Below are 23,016 nucleotides of genomic sequence, written 5' to 3'. Positions count from 1 at the left end.
TTTTCACTTAGGTACTAAAATTTGAAATAAATAGCTTTAGAAGGTGTGATAATGACACATACACTATCTAGTGATCAAAAAATTGTGATTTCATTGCTTATACTTGAGAAAGTAGGCATTAAGGTAAACAAAGTATAAAACTGATATAGAAGCTATATGCCAGTTGGTGAAAATATATTGGAACAGAACAGCAAAGCAGAGGGAATGAAAAACAAATCCCTCTGCGGTATTTCTTTTTAATTAAATTTAACATTTTTTGAATAATTTTTCAATTAAAAAAAAGCTAAAAGGTATCATTTACATACATCTTAACACTTCAAGAATTAGATCCGGGTCTGTTGTCAGTTTTTTAATTTCTTCCATGTTGGCAACTGTCCAAATTGGGATGAACTGATCACTGTCCATTTGCGATATCAAATAGAGATCCTTCGATAAATTTTCTCTGAAAGAAATACACAAAAGCAACCATCCTATAAAACCAAAAATTCTTTAATAAAAGCACCAAAAAAAGAGGTGATATTCACTCTGTCACTAAGGTTAGGAAAACAAGATTATGTGATCATAAATAACACAGTGAACTGTGAAAATATGTACTATACAGCATACAAAAGACCTCAACAATTTCAGGAAAGTTTGTGCATCCGCAGACATATATGGCCCAACAGCTTTGAACAATGGATTTTATGAAATCAGTGATATAGAGAAAGGATTTATATTGAATTTTAAAATAAAAAATACTACATATACAGTTCTAATGTTAAAACATTTTATTACTGAAGTTAGAATACACATATCAGAAAAATCAAATCTTTGAAGCAATCTGTCAAAAATAACTAGAAGTCTATGCTTAAAAGTCAGCTTCTCAATAACCACCCTATTTAAAACTGAAACCCAAACTGCTGATTTCCCTTCCCTTGCTGCTACTGTTCTAGTTTTTTCTGTAGCATTTACCACCTAACACACATCTAAGTTACTGTCCTACAACATTTGTTTTGCATCTCCCACCCAGAATCTGTGAAGGATTTTTATTGTTCAAATATGTGTTGCAAAGGCCTACAGTCTGGCACAAAGAAGGCTTAAAGGCCTTCCATTATACCAAAACAGAACAGTAATTACTTTTTTAAGGTTACAAATGTCAAAAGATGGTGGTTATTTTTTGGGGGGAAAGAAAATAGAAAAGGGCCTCCCTGTCCATGCAAGGGGTTACGCAGCAGGAGTTCGATCCCCAGCCAGCCAGGGAGCTACCCACATGGCGCAGCAGACCTCTCCTGTCTCACCCGCTGCTCCCCTCAGCGGTGTATTTCAGTCAGTCTGCCTGTTCAGTTCCCCACTATGTCTATGGTGAATTCTCTCACCTCACCCCGCATCCCGCACTCCCCCCGACCCACCCCGGGCCCTGCAACTCTGGCCTATTCCCCAGTTCTTGTATATATAAATAAATCAATCTTAACAAAAAAATAAAGAGAAGATACCAGCAAAGATTAAGCTCACTTTAGCAGAAAATGAGAACATATATCTATTATCCTAATCAACAGATATTACTTAAGAACTTCATGATAACTGTAAATCATACATAACCTTTGCACAACTATGAAGTTATAGCCTAAGTCAACTCTGACTTTCAGCAGGGCTAAACTTATAAAGGTGTGTGTCAAACCCTTAAAAAACCGTACCTTTCAGAAGCATGTAATGGATACAATATCTAGGATTTGACTGTTCATGACTAATAATTAAGATATAGCAATGGAATTACGGCTGAGCTACAAATGTCAATTGCCCAGCTGGCTTAAAATATTATTATAGTTCTTGGTAGGAGGTGATAAATCAGAGTTCCCTCTGTAACCTAAAATGTTTTTGAAGATAAAGGAGCATTGTGGAAGTTACAAGGACAAAATGAAATTCCAGAAAGATGATCCTTTTTTCCTGAGGGCATCTACAGATCCTGGCAAAGAGGGAAACCAGCACAGGTTTAGGCAATTTCACAAAACTGTCATTATAAAGAGAAAACTAAATGACCCCTAACACATAGCTTATTTTCTCCCATATGAGGTTTTCTGAGTTCTAAGAAGGAAGACTGGAGACTAGAAGACAGTTAAAAAGGTAAACTCTCTGAGGTTTGGTGATTAAAGTCCCAAAGGAAATTGTAACTTTGCCATCAAGCACAAAACAATCTCATATACCCAAAAAGATATTTACCAGATCCTGAAGCTATGCATGGCTGAAGAACTAACTGCAAACTTTTTAAGAACAGAACTAAATCTCCATAGGTGCCTCAAGACTGAGGTAGCAGAAAAATGCCAAATCCTAAATTAAAAGCCTGAGAGGGCCATGACTAAGGAAAACAGATAAATCAAAGGTGGGCTGCTTAGCAACATGAACACAGCTCAATTCCTGCCCAGATTAAAGCAATCAATCTGCTCCTCCCAAACAGAAGTAAACTCAAATGTTGTGGAGGGAAAAATTATGTCACTTGTAACTTCCACACTTCTTTCATATGTAATGTCCAACATATAGTCACAATTTTTAAGATGCAAAAGGCAGGAAATTATGACAGAAAATGAAGAGAAAAATCTCAGTAAGTACATACACAGTATAGCAAACAAAGATCAAAAAGTAACTATTAGAAACATATTAAAAAATGAATTTATCATAGGAACAACTGACCAGAGAAAAGAAAGCCAAGAGTCTCTAGCTTTTATCCTAGGGTCTGTACTAGACTATAAAGGCAAAAAAGGGGAGAAGATGAAATGGAAGCTATTTGTGATCAATTCAACCTGAATCAAGACCATATTATGGGGCCTCCCCGGTGGTGCAGCGGTTGAGCGCTGGGTTGTGAAGCTGCCCGAGCCTCTGCATCGCCAGTTCGATCCCAGGCTGCTCCCCAGCCATCGGAGGAGGGTCCCGCATGGCGCGCAAACCTCTCCTGCCGCCCGCTGCTCCCCTTAGCAGTGTACTTCGGTCCTTCTGCCTGCTCTGCTCCCCGCTCTGGCTCTGGTGAATTCTCTCACCCTCCTGCGCTTCTGACTGTACCCAGTGCTTGTATAAATAAATAAATAAATAAATCTTAAAAAAAAAAAAAAAGACCATATTATGGATAAAGAAGTCTGATAAAAATCCAGGTCTTTAGCTTGAAATATTGGTTCACTGGTCCTATTTCTCACCAGATATTTAAAAAAAAAAAAAAAGACATTACAGTTCATGCATATAAAAACTTGTTTATTCTAGAAGGCGCAGTTCTAATACTGAAATTTTATGACATCTAAGTTGCAAATATACCCACATAATTCTCATCCGTAAATAAGACATCTTCAAATATTTGCCTGACAGATTTCCTTATTTAGTAGGAAACACTAATATAAATTCTCTGCCCTTCCAACTGACTATATTACTAGAGACAATTCTATGATCAAAGGATAAAAGACCCAACTACTAAAAATATAAATAATCACCTTTTTAAGAACCCTAAACCCGAATATTTTCATAGGAAAACTACCCAATAGAAATTTCCTTTTCTGAGAAGCAATCCCTTTGTCCATCTAATTGAAAACTACATCTTTCTATCTAATTAAGACATTTATTAAAGGAAGCCACCTAAGTACATCACTGAAAGGGACTCAAATCACCATTTTCTACTCTTTTTCATGGGTACTTTATATCTACTAACCAAACAATTCAAAAAAGGAGAAGTATCAATAAAATATGATAGTATACCTTGAGAAACAGAATTCTAATTGTTTCTTCAGACATTCTTTTAGTTCTTCTGTAGAAATTGCTGAATTGTTCTCTCCTGATGGTAGAAAACAAGAGAGATAAAGTTAGTACCAAGTTATCACAGGTAATGAACTTTACAGATTTGCTGTACTCAGAATTAAGCCACTAAATATCTACCAATTAAAATTCATCACAAATTGTATTACTTTTAGACCCAGATACTTTAATTTCTTTCAACCTATCTATTCGTAGATTTCATGTTAGTTTAAAAACTGTTTTATCGAATAATTACCAAGTACCATTAATACCAAAACACTGTCTTAAAATACTAAAGTGATACTTAAATGTGGTAATTACTTATTTAATAAAAACTCTAAAAACAAAAATAATGATCTAAATTTGAGGACTGAAACTAGGTAAATGAAGTGACAAACATAAACATATCCGTATCTGTATTATTGGTAGTAAATCTAAAGTCCTGGGCCTCCCTGGTGGTGCAAAGGGTTAAGTCACAGCACTGTGTAGCTGTCTGTAGCCACTGAAGCACGAGTTCAATCCCCAGCCAGAGAGCTGGCCCACACCTCTCCTTTCTTGCCTGCTGCTCTCCTCAGCAGTGTATTTCAGTAGTTCTGCCTGTTCTGCTCCCCACTCTGTTCCTGGTGAGTCCTCTCACTCCCTGCACCTCTGGCCTATACCCTAGCTCTTGTATGCGTAGATAAATAAAATGAATCTTAAACAATAGTCAGTTATACTCCTTATATGTCTCATAATACGTTTTTCTTTTCATTTCTTGCTTTTAGAATACTGTATCTTCCTAAATACATTTAAAGCACTCAAACATCTAAAGGCTCAGATCAACTTATCCCCTTCTTAAAAGCCCCTACCGATTAAGTAGGCTATTTCTTTTAAATACATAGACAATAGGATGTATATAAAGATAAGTATATTGTGGGCATGTGAGTTTACCACTATCATGTCTTACTACTAAAGATTCAAAGTTATATTAAACATAAATCATTAAAAATGAATATAAGAAGCATTCTCCGTCTATGTATATGTCAATCCTTCTCTGACAAAATTCATCAACCCAAATGCTAAATAAGCAGTAACTTCTTTTTAATTTTTCAATGTCATTATAGTAACTTGTTAAAGTAACAGACTGTACCACATCACTTAAACCAACTTTGTCAAAATAACCAGCAGTTAGGTATATTATAACTACAGTAGGAGTAGAACCTACTCCCTTAAATTGTATGAAAATACCACCCATTCCACTTCAATAATCAACTTAAAAGCTGACAGGTTTTAGAAATCTAATTAAATATTCATAATGTATGAGGAAACAAAGGGTAAAGGTTTATATATATATATATATATATATAAAAATATATATATATATATATTCACTTAAGTCAAAGAATTAAGCTTCAAAAGAAAGGTCTATTCCCTGTAACATTTATTTCCCAAATGAGACCCTTTAGAAATTAGAAAAATTAAGTTAGACAGTCAGGGCCTATGATCCACTTTCAACTTCTTTTAAATTTTGTCCAGTTTTAATGCAAGCGACTATTAATTCATGCTCATTAAATGAATGTGAAAAAAATATATTTCACAAGTTGAACTATATGCCTTTTCTCAAGATTAATTCCTGCAAGCTCATATTTATAAATATATTTCACACTGCCAAAAATGACAAGAACATTAATAGCACTTGTATTGATCCCATCTAATAAACTGAAATTTGGACTGTTCAAAAAATTAAAATTTACGTCTCTTCTCACTATTTTGACTATTTTTTTTCTTTTAGTTTTAATTTCAAATCTTTCATTAATACAATCTTTAAAGAAAACTTTTCTTTTAAATTGTGATTTTCGGGCCTCCCCGGTGGCGCAGTGGTGGAGCGCTGGGTTGCGAGGCTGCCCGCGGCCTCTGCGGCGCCGGTTCAATCCCCGGCTGCTCCCCGGCCACCGGAGGAGGGTCCCACATGGTGCGCAGACCTCTCCTGCCGCCCGCTGCTCCCCTCAGCAGTGTACTTCGGTCCTTCTGCCTGCTCTGCTCCCCGCTCTGGCTCTGGTGAATTCTCTCACCCTTCCGCGCTTCTGACTGTACCCAGTGCATGTATAAACAAAACAAACAAACAAGCAAACAAATAAAGAAAAACATGCCTCTATTAAAAAAAAAAAAAAAAAAATCTTTAAAAAAAAAAAAATAAATTGTGATTTTCATGTTTGGTCATTTAAAAATAGTATTTGTAACAATCATTAACATTTCATTAATATAAGCTTCTTTTCAAATTAGAATACACAGACTGATCAATGGCACAGGTTCATTGGAACACCACAAAGACTGTAGGAGGAAAAAAACTAGAGTAGTGAATTCTCATTTTATCAATAAAATCAAAAAAGTTTACCAGAAACATCATATATTTGGTAATTCAGATCTTCTGGCCCTAAAATCAATCCATCAGTTGATTCTTCAATGCCTGAAGAATTTCTTGTAGTTTCACAAGATGAATACATTACTTCATATTCCTTACACATATCATCTGAAAGCTCTGTATTACCTGTATTAAAGAAAACATACTGAAAGTAAACAGGTATTCTTTAAATCCTATTTTTCGGTACTCTGGACACTATGTCTTCTTTAACAACATTTCAAGGAATCTACCAGTTGGGGAAATGTGCACATGGTTTTAAGAGCTACCTTCTCAAGGGAGAGAAGGTGGACTATTATGGATAACCTAAATGATTAACAACTTAAAATTTCATAGCACTACCTAAGTATAAGAATGCTCCATATACTTTACTTAATTCTGAGAAAAATCCTATGCCAAAACATTATAGTTGCCATTACTTATAATTGCAGTTGAAGGAAATAAACATGGAGAAGTTTAGTCATTTGCCAAAGGTCAGTGAATAAATAGCACTGCTAATGATGGCATATCAAAACTAATTTACAAATACCCTAACATAATTGAGTTAAATAATGGACCCAAAGAGACAGCTATTTGAAATTGGTAATAATTCACTTATATTGGATATAAAAAAGTTATATACTAAACAAAAGTTAAACATTTATAAATATATTTAATCAACTGCATCCAAAATTCTATAAACTGGTTTGGCAATATTTTAACCAAAACATACTGTCCTGAAGAAATATTTAGCACTTACCCTCAGGATGAGACCCCGATGTGGCTGCTGTTTCATGCCAAGAGCTTTCAGTTCCATGAGTTACTGGAGTGGCATCGGCATTTCCTGAAGGAATTTCCTGCCATACTTTGGCATTAGGGTTTAAACCAGTTCCTTTAGATGTTACCTGCTAAACAATCAAAGGATTAGAAGTATTAGAAAACAGCACACTAAAATTATAAATTTAGATAAGATTTTCCCATTACTTGTATATGAGGAAAACTCTAACATCAAATAATAGCCAATAAAAAGTATTTTTTTTCTTTTTTTTAATTTTTTTTTAAATAGAGGCATGTTTTTATTTATTTATTTGTTTGTTTGTTTGTTTTGTTTATACATGCACTGGGTACAGTCAGAAGAGAGGGAGGACGAGGGAATTCACCAGAGCCAGAGCGCGGAGCAGAGCAGGCAGAAGGACCGAAGTACACTGCTGAGGGGAGCAGCGGGCGGCAGGAGAGGTCTGCGTGCCATGTGGGACCCTCCTCCAGTGGCCGGGAGCAGCCGGGGATCGAACCGGCGCTGCAGAGGCCGTGGGCAGCTTCGCAACCCAGCGTTCAACCTCTGCGCCACCGGGGAGGCCCAATAAAAAGCATTTAGTTCAGGCCTCCCCAGTGGCGCAGTGGTTGAGCACTGGGCTGCGAAGCTGCAAGGGTCCCGCAAGGCGCGCAGACCTCTCCTGCCGCCCGCTGCTCCCCTCAGCAGTGTACTTTGGACCTTCTGCCTGCTCTGCTCCCCGCTCTGGCTCTGGTGAGTTCTCTCACCCTCCTGCGCTTCTGACTGTACCCAAGGCTTGTATAAATAAATAAAAATAAATCTTAAAAAAAAAAAGTATTTAGTTCAACTTAAAAATAGAAAGCTTTTCGAGTAGATGGACTGGAAATATGTAGAGATACAAAATTTGGTTGACTATACAAAAAACATTCTCTATAAAATATTAATAAAGAAATACTATTTCTTAGTAAATAGTATTAAAATATTAATATAGAAATACTACTTTGCCCCAAGCTACTTGCAAATGTCATAAAATTTACTCAGACTATTGAAATATTTGACATTAGGGCCTCCCCAGGGGCACAGCGGTTGAGCGCTGGGTTGTGAAGCTGCCCGCAGCCTCTGCAGCGCCCGTTCGATCCCCGGCTGCTCCCCGGCCACCGGAGGAGGGTCCCACATGGCGCGCACACCTCTCTTGCCGCCCGCTGCTCCCCTCAGCAGTGTACTTCGGTCCTTCTGCCTGCTCTGCTCCCCACTCTGGCTCTGGTGAATTCTCTCACCCTCCCGTGCTTCTGACTGTACCCAGTGCTTGTATAAATAATAAATAAATAAATCTTTAAAAAAAAAAAAAAAAAAAGAAATATTTGACATTAGCATATGTTTGTGAATCTAGAGCAGATCTTTTAGTTTATCTAGAGCAACTATCCAGATTATAAAGTATGTAATTTCTACTGTCACCTAAACAGTGACAGAGAACTTGGAGACTGAATGATTCTTTCACTAGAAATTTTTTTTTCCAAGTCAGAAACAGAAATCTGCCTTATAGTGCATTTTTTCATTTGTCTTGAAAGTTCATGTTCTTAATGTCCACAACGTAACTAGTTAACATTGTGAGATCTAAAGTGATCTGGTGCATATAAAATCTAATTACAGACAAATACAAAGAAGAAATGATCATTGTGGTGGGGAAGATTATTAAAAAGTGGAGAGAAAGAAAGAAGGATGCATGAATACACTTTTCTCATCTCATTCAAACGAAGGGATTTGGTCCTTTTCAAGTACATTAATGATCCTTCATAAAGTTTGTTCTGGGGCCTCCCTGGTGGCACAAGGGGTTAAGACGCAGCACTATGAAGCTACCCGCAGCCACTGCAGCATGAGTTCGATCCCCAGCCAGGGAGCAATCCACATTGCCAGGCAGGCCTCTCCTGACTCACCCACTGCTCCCCTCAGCAGTGTATTTCAGTCCATCTGCCTGTTCTGCTCCCTACTCTGTCTCTGGTGAATCCTCTCACCCCCACACCACTGGCCTGCACTACAGTTCTTGTACGCATAAAATAAATAAATCTTTAAAAAAAAAAAAAAAAAGTTTGTTCCCTGTCCAGAAAGTCACCTTTAACTGCCTTCTCAGCCAAAGGCCCTCTTCTGGAAGGAAGATGTACCAGCCAGCAAGTGGTTCCAAAAGGCATGGAATTCAAATTTATGACTCACAGATATATATATACTGGGAATTCAGCTTTCATGAAAAATAACTAGCACACGCGGAGCCATTTCTTAGATTACCAAAAATAGTATCTACCTGCAAGGGTTCTTAAAAATGATCCTGTCTTGGGGCCTCCCCGGTGGCGCAGTGGTTGAGCGCTGGGTTGCGAAGCTGCCCGCAACCTCTGCGGTGCCGGTTTGATCCCCGGCTGCTTGCTCCCTGGCCACCGGAGGAGGGTCCCACATGGCGCGCAGACCTCTCCTGCCTCCCGCTGCTCCCCTCAGCAGTGTACTTCAGTCCTTCTGCCTGCTCTGCTCCCTGCTCTGGCTCTGGTGAATTCTCTCACCCTCCCGCCCTCCCGCGCTTCTGACTGTACCCAGTGCTTGTATAAATAAATAAATAAAAATAAATCTTAAAAAAATAAAGTAACAGAAGTTTAAAAAATTAAAAAAAAAAAAATGATCCTGTCTTGGGGCTCTCTGGTGGCGCAGGCGGTTGAGCGCAGCGCTGTGAAGCTGTCCGCAGCCTCTGCAATGCTGGTTCGATGCCCCGCCAGCCGTGGAGATACCCACATGGTGTGGCAGACCTCTCCTGTCTCGCCCGCTGCTCCCCTCAGCAGTGTATTGTGGTCAGTCTACCTGTTCTGTTCCCCACTCTGTCTATGGTGAATCCTTTCACCCTCCCGCACATCTGGCTTGTACCCTGGTTCTTGTATAAATAAATATTTAAAATAAATAAATAAAATGATCCTGGCTTATGGTATTTTTTTTTTTAAAAAATGGCCTTTAAGGTATCCCCAACACCAATTAATGGCCAACCAAAGCAGAACTCAAGGTAGACAGAACTGCAGAGTCCCTAAAATAGGTGCTGAGAGGATTCACCTTTTGGAAGATCTAACTGTATTTCCTACAATTAGATACCATGAAATCTTCTGTATCTTTCTAATACACCAATAGGAAAAATAAAGTACCACTTTACACTCATACACAATGGTCACAATCCAGATTACTACATCTGTAAAAGTATATAAACATATAGATATTGAGTACAAATTCACTATAATCCCTGGTATATGTATCAGGGATTTTCCCCTCCATAAAACATTCCACTTAAATGTTACCTACCTAAATGTGAGTCATAAGAAAATATGAAACTTAAAAAATAAAAAAGCCTATCAAACCTAACTGATTTTTCAAATCAGAATGTAAATGTTACAGTGTCTAATACATTTGTGACCATTTTCTTTGACCATCATTTTCTCTTGCATTTCACGCAAATCATTCAGGACTGTAATTTTTTTTCAGATTTATTTATTTATTTATACAAGCACTGGGTAGAGTCAGAAGCACAGGAGGGTGAGAGGATTCACCAGTGCCAGAGCAGGGAACAGAACAGGCAGACCAACACAACACACTGCTGAGGGGAGCAGTGAGCGCAGCAGGAAAGGTCTGTCATGCCATGTGGGACCCTCACCGGTGGCCGGGGATGGAATCGGCACTGCAGAGGCTGTGGGCAGCCTCGCAGCCCAGCGCTCAACCACTGTGCCACCAGGAGAGGCCTCAGGGTTGTAATTTTAATAGTTAACTCATACGCTGTGATTTCTCTGAAAATACCTTTATTTTTACACTCTACCTTTGCTGTATACAAAAATCTAAGCACATATTCACTTTCAGCACATTAAAGATATCCTCACTGCCTTTTATATTCCACTACTGCTAAGAAATTAGTCATTGTCTAGCTGTCATTCCTAATCTCTTTTCTCCTTGGTTGGTTAATCTGTCCATGTGTTCTGCAACTCTAACTTTAAGTGTGGAATTTTTTAAATTTATTCTACTTGGGATTGACTGAATTCTTTGAATTTTGATGCATCTTTTATCATGTCTGCAAAATTCTCAGTCACTATCTCTTCAAACATGGCCTTTTGACCAACTGCTCTATTACTCCTTTCTGAACTCCAACAAAATATTCCATCCCTTTTAATCTTATGTTCCAACTCTCTTTTTATCAATCTCTTTCCCTTTTCTCCATTTCATCTTTCTAAGGAATTACAATCTAAGATGCTATCCAACTTTTGCAGTAAGTTTCTAAGTTCTCATTTTATACAATTCATTTCTTTCTTTCTTTCTTTTAAAGATTTACTTATTTATACAAGCACTGGGAATAGTCAGAAGCACAGGAGGGTGAGAGAATTCACCAGAGCCAGAGCAGGGAGCAGAACACACTGACGAAATACAATGCTGAGGGGAGCAGTGGGAGCGGCAGGAGAGGTCTGTGCGCCAAGTGGGACCCTCGCCGGCGGCCAGGGATCGAACCGGCGCTGCAGAGGCTGTGGGTAGCTTCGCAGCCCAGCGCTCAACCGCTGTGCCACCAGAGGAGGCCCTACAGTTCGTTTCTTAAAGTTCATTTTGGTTCTTTTCTCAAATCTACCTGATCAGTGTTCATTTTGTGATATCTTTTCAGTATTTCCTTTTCTTCTGGCATATTAAATATTCTCATAGTCTATATTTCATAATTCTAATATTTGCAATCTCTGGCCTGTACCCCAGCTCTTGCATGCATAAATAAATTTTTAAAAATATATATTAACATTTTTAGTTGTTTCAATTAATATCTAAATCACATTTCTAAGAGAAGAACTACCTGTATTATATCAGTAAATCTAAAATGAAAAGCAATTTCAACACTTGAGAGACAACTATGGTTTAACAAGAAATTTTAATTTTATATTGTCAACCAGTAATTATGTCACCATTGGCCCCCAGTTTCCTCATTTCAAAAACGACTTCAACAAAACTCCTATAGTTTCTACATATGTTGGGTGCTTAACGTCATTTGTTTTGATCATCACTTCCTCTTTCTTCCCGTTATTTGTGCATACTTTGTTATTTAATAACGCTATAATAATTCATTTAATTATAAGTTCTTTGAGACCAGACAGTGAAGCTCAAGAAAGGGAGAAATTAGTCTTAACCCTCTTTATTCTTGAGGCCTAGAGTAGAACTTCAACTGTTAATTTGAAAGGACTAGTAGAGGCATATATGTGAAAGAATAAATGCTTAGCAACTGCTAGCAAATGCTTATTCTTATGATGTGCTAGAAGATCAGAGTTGATACAATCTTTCTTTTCTTCATGTGACCTGATTTTAAAATGTAAGTCCCTAGGTAGTGCTTTTGGCATTTTTTTTTTTAAGACATTCAAAAGTTTTTACTATAACATCAAAAACATTTAACAAAATGCCAAACCTTACAGAGAAGCAAAATCACCTTTTGAAGCATCTGAATAAACAATCTTAGCAAAAATCTTATCTTAGAGATGTTAATTCACAACTACGTAGTATCATAATTAGCTCAGGGAGGAAAGCAACTAGTATTCTTACAGCACCATCAGGCTTAGCCCTGCCATGATAGATACCAAGGTATTATTTAAAAATTTCTGAAGAAAAATTTTAGAAAGTATGTCATCTTTATATTTGCCACTATGTAAACATACAAACAATGCTATCTTTGATAAGCATCTGACAGCCACTTTGGCTAAATTCAGAAGAAAGGTGATCTATTAAGGGACAGCATCATAACTACTATGCTACCACATTACTGGAAGGGCTTAAAAACAAATGCAAAGAGGGCCTCCCCGGTGGCGCAGCGGTTGAGTGCTGGGTTGCGAAGTTGCCCACAGCTTCTGCAGCGCTGGTTCAATTCCCAGCTGCTCCCCGGCCACTGGGGGAGGGTCCCACATGGCGCGCAGACCTCCCCTGCTGCCCGCTGCTCCCCTCAGCAGTGTACTTCGGTCCTTCTGCCTGCTCTGCTCTCCGCTCTGGGCCTGGTGAATTCTCTCACCCTCTCGCGCTTCTGACTGTACCCAGCGCTTGTATAAATAAATAAATAAATAAATAAATAAATAAATAAATCTTAAAAAAAAAAAACAAATGCAAAGATAACATCATCCAAAATAATGCTGCAGAAGTGATTTGATGAGGAAATCACTATCCTGGCCACCACAACATACTGAATGCCAAAATTAAAATCCATTTTAAGTTTTACTACTGACAGCAACCAAAGATACTTCTCTATCAGGAACTCAACCTAGCAACTGTTAACTCTACACTTGAAGCTGACCACCTCTATTGCCACTTTTTTTTTTAAAAGATTTATTTATACAATCATTGGGTATAGTCAGAAGCGTGGGAGGGTGAGAGAATTCACTAGAGCCAGAGCGGGGAACAGAACAGGCAGACTGACGAAGTACACTGCTGAGGGGAGCAGCGGGCGCAGCAGGAGAGGTCTGTCACGCCATGTGGGACCCTCGCCAGTGGCCGGGGATCGAACCGGTGCTGCAGAGGATGTGGGCAGCTTTGCAGCCCAGTGCTCAACCGCTGCGCCACCAGGGGAGGCCCTCTATTGCCACTCTTGCAGGCAAAATGGAAGTTATAAACAGAATCCTCATCTTCTTGCGCTGTATTTTCAAGGAGACATCACCTTTTGTTGTGTCTGACTGGTGTGTTCTTAGGTAACAAGCCTGCATCCATGCAGTCACAAGAAAATCTGGAACTCTGAGTTTTGACTAATATGTATACTAGAGAGGCTTGAATGATGCTTACTTAATGAGCATCTCTGCAAATGTAGAAAGCTGCTAAAAAAATGGCAAATATGACAAGTATTCATTGCAAGAGGTTAAGGTTAATATTTAACATATAAGATAGGCTATAATCATTATAAATAAATATTCAAATATAGGGGATTTTCCTAAAAACAACTTACCTTTTACTGATGGGATAACTAAACTTTTTTTTTTAAAAAGATTTATTTATTTATTTATACAAGCACTGGGTACAGTCAGAAGCGCAGGAGGGTGAGAGAATTCACCAGAGCCAGAGCAGGGAACAGAACAGGCAGACTGACGAAAAAATACACTGCCGAGGGGAACAGCGGTCACGGCAGGAGAGGTCTGTCGCACCATGTGGGACCCTGACCGGTGGCCGGGGATTGAACCGGCTCTGCAGAGGCTGCGGGCAGCTTCGCAGCCCAGCACTCAACCGCTGCGCCACCAGGGGAGCCCCTATTTCATTAAACTTTTAATAATCAATCAAAATATTTATTTTTTAAAAGATTTACTTATTCATGTATACAAGAACCAGGGCACAGGCTAGATGTGTGGGAGGGTGAGAGGACACACCAGAGACAGAGTGGTAAAAATAGGCAGACTGACGGAAACACACTGCTGAGGGGAGCAGCGGGCGAGACAGGAGAGGTCCGCCACGCCATTTGGGTATCTTGCCGGCCAGCCAGAATCGAACCTGCGCTGCAGAGGCTGCGGACAGTCCCACAGCACTGCACTCAACCACCTGTGCCACCAGGGGAGGCCCAACCAAAATATTTAAATAGATGTCTTTCAACAGCATTCTATCCACAATGTGTGCCTTGTAATGGTGGCAAGAGTAATCAAAGTATAAGGTCGATGATGAACAAGCATTGCTCCAAAGCATATTTATATTTTCCACCTGCCTATTTAAGAGTATGCTAAAAGCTGCTAATGCACACAAGAAGACATATACAGGTATGTATACTGAAGCATAGGTGAATGGTTAATTAAAATGCAATGTACTTTGTGACATGGAATACTATGGAACTTAAAAAAAAAAAAAAAGCCTCTATGTTCTAATATGGAAAGTGCTCCAAGACATACAAAAACACCAAATCTTGATCAGAAAATCAAGTTGCAAAAAAACAAAAAGCACTTTGCTTTATCATTTGTGTTAAATGTAAGATCATTGTAGAGAAGAACTCATAGTGCTGAGACTTAACCCCTTGTGCCACCAGGGAGGACCTGTTTCTAAAACTTTACTGTGTAAGAATCATCTAGGAATCTTGATAAAATGTAGTTTCTGATTTAGATTCAGTAGTTCAGGGATAGGGGCAGACTCTGTATTTTAATAAAAACCTGGGTAAAGAGACTGCTACTAGTTTCAGGCTTAGCTTTTGAACAAGGTTAACTGGACCACAATAGGTCATCCATCCCCTTCCCTGTCCCCCCCACTGCTCTCCAAGTTTGCAAGAATCAAGATTCACTTATTCATCACTGTGGAAGAAAACCTGAGGTTTATTTATCAATAAAGCCACTACTACTACTGGTTCTCTAGTATTAGAGGGAATGACAGACCTTATATTCCCAAATTCTCACTACCTCAAATCAGGTGGCATCTGATGATTGTCAAAAAACAGTAACAATAAACTGAGGCCTCTTTAGCTTTCAGGGGTCATGAATTGCTCTGAATATATAATCAAAATGACAGGCTTCTCCCTAGAAAGTTATACGAGATTCATGAGACCCCTTATTAAAGAACATTTTTTAGTTCTCAAAATACTATGTCATTTTACTTCAAATGGGTCATCTGATAAAACCAGTAGCTAACTAGAAATGAACTAAAAAAACCCTCATATTTCAAGTATCAGTAAATACTTTTCAGGAGGGGGTACCCTTAATTACTAGTGTATATATAGGTAAGTAAGCAAACCATTTGTTACTTTCAGATGAAAAGGTGAATCTACCTTTTATAAGTATATGACAGCAGCAGCTCACATACAGCGTTAAACGATACCAGATACTATTCAAGGTACTTTACATTTAACTGTCAATCCTCTTCACTCACTAGTATCCTCAATTTACAGATAAGGAAACTGAGAAATAGGTTCATCAACGTGCCCACACTCACACCACTACAAAGTGGCCCAGTGTGGAGCAGGGATTTAAACCCCAGGGAGCCTGCGCCCAGAGTCCATGTTCTTGACCACTCTCTTATGTAACCCAGTGTATAAACGTCTCTTATCATTATTACTCAATCACTGCCCTATTTTTCCTTCTCCCAACTCGAAAGGCTAGAAAAATCCTATTTTCCTTACGTTGCTCAACTGCACATTTTTGTAAATCTTAGAAAATTAAATGGACATTCCCCATAACCAATTCAACAACAAATAGTTTAGTACCAACTTATACACGCTATGTTATTTTGTTAAAATATGGGCGCGGGGGGGAAACCTACTGCCAATTTACACGGTGAATCTCTGATCTCTTCTGAAAATTTCAAAATTATCATAAAAACCAGGGAATTTTCGAGAATTAAAAGGGGTGAGACATCTGCTTCAGAAAATAGGTATACACTATCACGGCCTAGGACAAAAAGGAAATATGCTCACCATACCCATTTTGTAGTTTGTGTTAATCTAACAGTATGAAATACTAGTCAACTATGTGCTATACACACTGGATTACTCCTGAGAAAATATATTTTCTTACTTCAGGAATATATATAAAGCATAAAAAACTTAACTCCATATGCCTGAAGGTCATCCTATACACCAAGTTGTATTCATTTAAAGTACTCCTCCTCTATCTTTAGTCTAGAGCCTGTCGTTTACAAAGACAGGTATTTTCTGAATCAAAGTTTCGTTCATATAGCCTGATAAGGGAACATTCTTATATGAAAGAAAACACGATATAAAAGTTTCTTTTTAATTTACTTTCATTTATACATTCAAAAGCAAATATTCATTCTGTAGCGTTTTATTTGCCACCCTTCAAGCAGACTCTTAAACTATAAAAATTTAAAGTTAAGGTACTTATCCAGCATGGTTTACCCAGATTCAGAGCAAACTGGCAACAAGATTGGGATTAGAATTCAAAGTTATAGATCTTTTAAGTTGGTGCTGTTTCACAGTAGTTTTTGCAATTACCAGCACAATAGTCCCTTTTCATTAAAGGTGGGATATGTTCCAAAACCCCCAGTGAATGCCTGAAACTTCAGATAGCATAAACTCTATATATACTATTTTATTTCTATAGGTACATACTAACGATAAAGCTGAATTTATAAATCAGGCATAGTAAAAGATTTACAATAATAAATTCAGACAATTATAATCACATACTATAATAAAAGTTATGTGACCATGGGGTCTCTCTCAAAATATCTTTGTACCAAGTGTTTTCAGACTGCCGTTGAAACTGGAAAGCAAAACTGCAGACAGAGACAATACTGCACTAATTACGTAGCCTTAATAAACCTTCCAGAAATAGTTAATATACAAAGCACAAATGTCAGTGATTTTTGGAAGGTTATGACTTATATACCAGGCAACTTACATAATATAATTGCTGTAATGATCAAAAGATAGTGTGAGTCAAGACCTTACCAAGAGTATTACAAGCCCTAGTATACAAATGCAAATATTTGTATACAAATACCATGAACACAACATAATTCTGTCAGAAGAACCCAGGATTTCAAACATTAATGATTTGAAAAGCTTAGTAATTAACATATTAAACTTAGAATGTTTTCAAGACTAGAAGCCTGCCTCAATAATTAAACTTTAAAGAAAACAAACTGCAAGAAAGATGTGTCAAAATGTAATGAACACTATTAGAGCCAAAAGAGCAATTTTCCATTTTCACTTTAGAAGCAGACCCCATTTCCAGTCACTGTGTCAAAATTTAAGTTCCAAGGTAGAAAACCAAAATTAGAAATTTGAAATATTTGTGTCTCCAAGTAAGGATCTCTGCCATTAGCTAGGAAGTAATGCATATTTGGCAGATAGCTCAAACAAGACCAAACTGATACAAAATAGTTAAATATCAGTATTTCTACCACTGTTTTTCCACATATTATAATTTAAAGCATCATGAGGTATTCTCACATCTCTATGTTCACTTCTGAGCATTTTATTCCACATTTCACACCTAAAAAAAAAGTCTACTTTATGTTCAGTCTATTATGTCAAAAGTTTTATTTGAAAATAATTTTATATCCTGCATCTAGCTCCAATAAATATTCCCATGAGTCCTCTCCCCCCCAGCACCTCTGGCCTGCACTCCCGTTCTTGTATGCATAAATGAAAAATAAAACTTAAAAAAATTTTTCAGTGATATATAGTAAATTTTTATGAATGATTATTTAAGCTAATGGGGGAAAACGAGAACTGTACTTAAGGTGGAAGGCATATCACCCATGATGACTGCAATATAAAATAATGCGCAATTAATCTAGACAAATATCCCATTTTTAATTTCAGATTCTAAAGCTAAGCTAAACTTTTAAAAAATCAGCACCTAAAAGAGCAAAAGATTTTAAAAGTCAGATTTTTTTTTTAATTATGTAAGAACTGAGGAGGAGGGGAGGATGGGGAGTTTTGTTTAATGTGTACACAGCTTCAAGTTTTGCAAGATAAAGAGTTCTAGATGGATGGTGGTGATAGTTGCACAATAATGTACGTAATGCCATCAAACAGTACACTTATAAATGGCGAAGGTGATGAATTTTAAGTTACGTGTTTTTTACCACAATTAAGATTAATTTTTAAAACTTATGTGAGAATTATTAAAGCATCCTAGTGTGCATAAACATCATTGCTACCAAAGTAAGTGGGTATAAATACTCATTTTTCAGGGAAAAACTCAGAGACAGAAACCCCAAACAACTATTGTAGAGCAGACATAACTGACTGAATATATTAGAGAGGGAAAATGATCTAAAAAATGAACAAAATGAGGTTAGCAACCGCCCTCTCCCCCCAAAAAACAAACAAAAAAACAAAAAAACACCATGAAGAAACCACAAATTGTGCCCTGGGAAGTCTGCAGAAGAAAGCTACTGCTGTGTCAAACTTACAGAATTTGTTGGAAAAAAATTTGAGAACTGTTTTGACAAGTTTATGAATTATAGTAACTTTTTTACTTTGCAGAACCAGACATTGTTTGCGGCTCCTTCAAAACAGAGGTGAGAAGAAAACAAACCAATAAACTAGGGAATATCTTAAGACCAAGTTAAAAAGTTACAACTGAGGATAACAGAGTAGGATTCCTTGTCTGCCTGCAATTTTCCACTGCAGTATATATAATTAGGTAGTTTAGAGTTATAACTTTTATAACTTGGGCTTCAATATTCACTAACTGCATAATCTTGGGCAAATTTCTTAAATTCTTTGGGCCTTTAGTTTCCTTATCTCCAAAACAGAATTAACAAACAGTGAGACATGTCTCATAGCTTGCCTTGAACAGACGTATATAAATGCAAAAGCACTTAACTGGTCTGACACAACGCAATAGTAAACTACTATTATAGTACTAGTGTTATCATTACTGTTATTTACCCCACTAACTCCAGTTATAAACTATATAGTTAAGCTAGGGTCTCTCAAAAAAAAAAAAAAAAAAAAAAAAGCACACAAAAGCCTTTCAACATTCCATCCAACTAACCATGGATGCCAGATCACTAAACTCTATCAAAGATGATCCTCAAGCAACTTGGTTTAGTCAAATGGTTCTTAACCTCTCCTGTACCAAGGACCTCTTTAATAGTCCCATTAATCTATGGATCATGTCTCAGAATTTTTTATTCTTTTTCAAATTTATTCTATTTCTGCTTAGAACGTGGGTGTAGGCCGGTGGTGGAGGCTGGGGGTGAGAGGACTCACCAGAGACAGAGTGGGGAACAGAACAGGCAGATCTACTGAAATACACTGCTGAGGGGAGCAGCTGGTGAGACAGGAGAGGTCTGCGGAGAATTGAACTCAGGCCATCATGGTGATAGCGCTGAGGCTTAACCCCAGGGCACCAGGGAGGCCCAGAATAATGATTTTTAAATTTATGAAATATATAGGGGATGACAAAATAAACCAATTATAGATATCAAAATATCCTTTAAGTTTCTAGATTTCAATTAGAAGGTAGTGAAAATAAACATGCAATTTCTTTTCCTTATCCAAGTTCACCAACTTCCTCAATTCTATGGAGGGATCCTGATTGAGAACGCTTAGCTTAGAAGAAAATGCAAAAATAAGTTTTGGAGCCAGAGACTTGTGTCCTAGAAGTTTCAGACTTCAGACTTTAGTCCCCACATTATTTACACCCAAGTGACCTTAGACATCAAACTTCTGAGCTTTGGTTCCCTCATTCAAAATAATTCCTGTATTGTAAAGCTATAGGGAGAAAATATTGGCTAACAAAATGCCAAGTGTGTTGTTTTTTTTAATTGATATTAATACCATATATTCAGTCACAAACATTTAGTGACTGAATGTGACTTAATGTCACATGAGAAAAAAATTTAAATACATACTGATTCACAAGGAAAATGATTAGTGGAAATATTAATTTTATATAACAGAGAATCGTGCCTTGACATTAGAATGTCCTGTATCTTAATCCCAATTCCACTACTTTTAACTAAGTTTCTTAACCGTTCCCCATCAGTTTTCTCATCTGCAAAACATTTCCATGTTTTAGAAGCAAGTGAGGATTTAGTTTTAACACGTAATAAATGGAGCTATTTTTAAAATTCACATTTTAACAAAGCCAAAGGAAACAATTTGGAACTCAAAAGTTTATTTTGGAATTCATGTTGACTTAAGACTTCCCAGTTCTTCCCCCCAGCCCCCCCCATTCCCTCTCAACCCTCCCCCATTCCCCTTCAAACCCCCCTAACCCCTCCCAACCCCCCGGCAAAACATACACAACCTGCAGCATTTGCATGGTTTGGCATTCCTGAAACAACTGACACTGCTTAAAACTATTTCTTACTCTGCTGAAGGAAAACAGTGAGGATAAAAAACAGTAAACAGTAAGCGTGCAATAATTTAAAATCATGATTCGCTTGAAAGGCTCCAATTAATGTTTATTACAAATACTGCACATTCAAAGGTAGCTGTTTCTTTCTAAAACTCAACAATTCAAATTTACCAGCTACACTTTGTCGCCTAGACGGAGGAGGTGGGGGAGGGGAGGGGGTAAGTATTCACTCTACGCCGCTATATTACGGAACAAGATCCATCCCTCCCTCCGAGAAAAACCGGGCCCACAGACAGGACCCGGCTCCCCAATCCATTATACAACCTGTAAATTCCTTCCCTCATTGAAAAGATTCTTTTTATGGGCACAGTTAACAAGTGCCAAATTGCAAAGTTGCAGTTTTGCTGGTCTGACGTTTTCACAATGCAAGAACAATATGATCTGGAATCTACTCAAAGGATTAGCCAGGCAGTCAGCTGATGCTCACTGCGCCCAGGAAAGAGACAGAAATAAAGAGAAATTAAACCTCGTATCTGTGCAAGGCAGGTATCCTCTACCCTTAAAACCGAAATAGGCCAGCAGCAGACGCTTCAGTTAAAGTGTTTTCTATTGTTTAAGTAACTATTAAAAGACTTTCCCCCGGACTAATTTTCTCTCATTCTTGGAATTTTTCTTGCAAAAGGACCTTCCCCGGTTCATAAAACCAGCCGCTCAACACGGAGCCGCCGCCTGAGTAACTTTTACAAAAGGTCAAAGAGGTGCCTTTCAAGGCTTCCAAATCCCATTGGCTTCTCCGCTCACAGAACGTTCCAGAGAGCTAGCGACGGGGCCCGGACAAAATCTGGTGGGGGTTGCTCAAGGCCGGCCATCAACTTTCTTTTCCGAACACTCCGGGGCAGCCTCGCCTCCGCGCCCGCGGCCCCACATGTTGCTGGTCTCCCTCCCAGCGGGCCCCGCGAGGCCTCGCTCCCCGGAGCGCGTCCACCTGAGCGCCCCGCTCCCCTCAGGCCCCGCCCCCGCCCCCGCCCCCACCCCCACCCCGCGGGCGCCCCGGCCGGGAGGTCCATATGGAACGCTCTCGCTCCCCGAGCCTCCCGCGGGCCGGGCCCGCCGCGACCCCCGCCGCCAGCGCCCTCACACGGCGGCCCGCGCCGCCCGCCCCCCCGACAGCGCGGGCGCCCGCGGGCCGCGGCCGGGCCTGCGCGGCCCAGGTGCTGTGTCAGCCTGCCGCCGGCTCCGCGGGGCACGGCCTGGAGTCACATGGCGGTGGGGCCGGCCGGCGCCTCCGCACCCCCGCTCCCCTCAGAGCCCGACGAGATTACCACAGCCACTCACCTCCACGAAGAGCAACATGTCTTTCTCCGCTCGGCCCAGTCGTTCTCGCCGCCGCGACTCCAACTGGCTTCCAGGCCCGAGCCCCGATGGCTAGGATAAGGACACTCGCCCGGCCCCTCCACCCGGCAGCGGACCCGGCTCCTCCCCTGCCGTCAGCCGCTGTGGCCTGACCCGCCCAGTCCCACCTCCCGTGAAGCAGCAACTGTTTCCGGGTCTGGAGAACAACTGCTTCCGGGGGGAGACGACCCGTGGGCGGCGCGACTTTGGCGTTACCTTTTCCAGCGGCATGTGGAATGTACTATCATCTGTCCCGGAGGGGAGGGACCAGAGAAGGCACCATTCCGTGCCACGGGGGTGTGTAAAAAGCTTACACATTTTATCCCTTGCCAAACCAGTAGCGATCACGGCCACAATAATTCTGCAGTTTTCATAGCTCAGTATCTTGAGCTGACACACGTGCAAGAGCTCGTGAGAAGTGTATTGAATAAACACCCAACCCTACTGAAAAAGTTGACTTGCAAAGTAGAGAAGTGGCAAAAGCCGCTGTAATAGTAAGTATATTAATAGCACCTGCTGTATTCAGATGCTTACTATGTGCCCGAAACTAGTCTAAGTATTTCGCCTGAATTAATCTTAAAACAATCCTATGCAATTAATACATTATCACCATTTTTAATTGAGCGCTCTGGAAAGGCTTAGACACACCTTTAAAGAACTTTAAAGATACACCTTCCCTCAGATACACCTTTCAAGGACTTTAAAGACACACCTTTCCTCAGACACACCTTTAAAGAACTTTGCGCCAGGTTAGCTTGAATCAGGTAATCACATCTCCGCTTAGTAATACTACTAAATATTACTTAGTCTGGATAGCCTCTTCATTGATCTTCTGCCATAAATTCAAATGAAATACAATAAAAACAAGTAATTTTAATTATAATTTTCTGTTAAATGATACAAATTCCGTATTATCTTTAGCAATACGGAATAGGTTTTGTCCCTCATCACTCTTCTATATCCTAGTT

General features: G+C 39.2%; 1 protein-coding gene across 9 annotated transcripts in view; it reads right to left on the bottom strand.

Annotated features, from left to right (window-relative positions):
- The window catches only part of LARP4 (La ribonucleoprotein 4), a 119,465-nt gene that overhangs the window by 28,865 nt on the left and 67,584 nt on the right, over positions 1-23,016 (bottom strand). For 3 of the 9 annotated variants that reach the window (XM_037514720.2, XM_054696608.1, XM_037514721.2), the window contains exons 3-6: positions 6,885-7,032; positions 6,122-6,274; positions 3,712-3,787; positions 306-442 (exon numbers count right to left, since the gene is read on the bottom strand). In XM_037514720.2, coding sequence (XP_037370617.1) covers positions 306-442; positions 3,712-3,787; positions 6,122-6,274; positions 6,885-7,032 — 514 coding nt within the window. Of the gene's footprint in view, positions 1-305; positions 443-3,711; positions 3,788-6,121; positions 6,275-6,884; positions 7,033-21,991; positions 22,153-23,016 lie in introns of those variants that run through there. The other 6 variants (XM_037514718.2, XM_037514724.2, XM_037514719.2 and 3 more) reach the window with 4 other exon arrangements.

The sequence above is a fragment of the Talpa occidentalis genome, unplaced genomic scaffold, assembly GCF_014898055.3.
Source record: "Talpa occidentalis isolate TD23 unplaced genomic scaffold, MPIMG_talOcc4v2.1 talOcc4.16, whole genome shotgun sequence".
Classification (NCBI taxonomy): domain Eukaryota; kingdom Metazoa; phylum Chordata; class Mammalia; order Eulipotyphla; family Talpidae; genus Talpa; species Talpa occidentalis.
The sequence above is the reverse complement of the archived record's forward strand: the minus strand, read 5'-3'. Positions and strand labels throughout refer to the sequence as shown.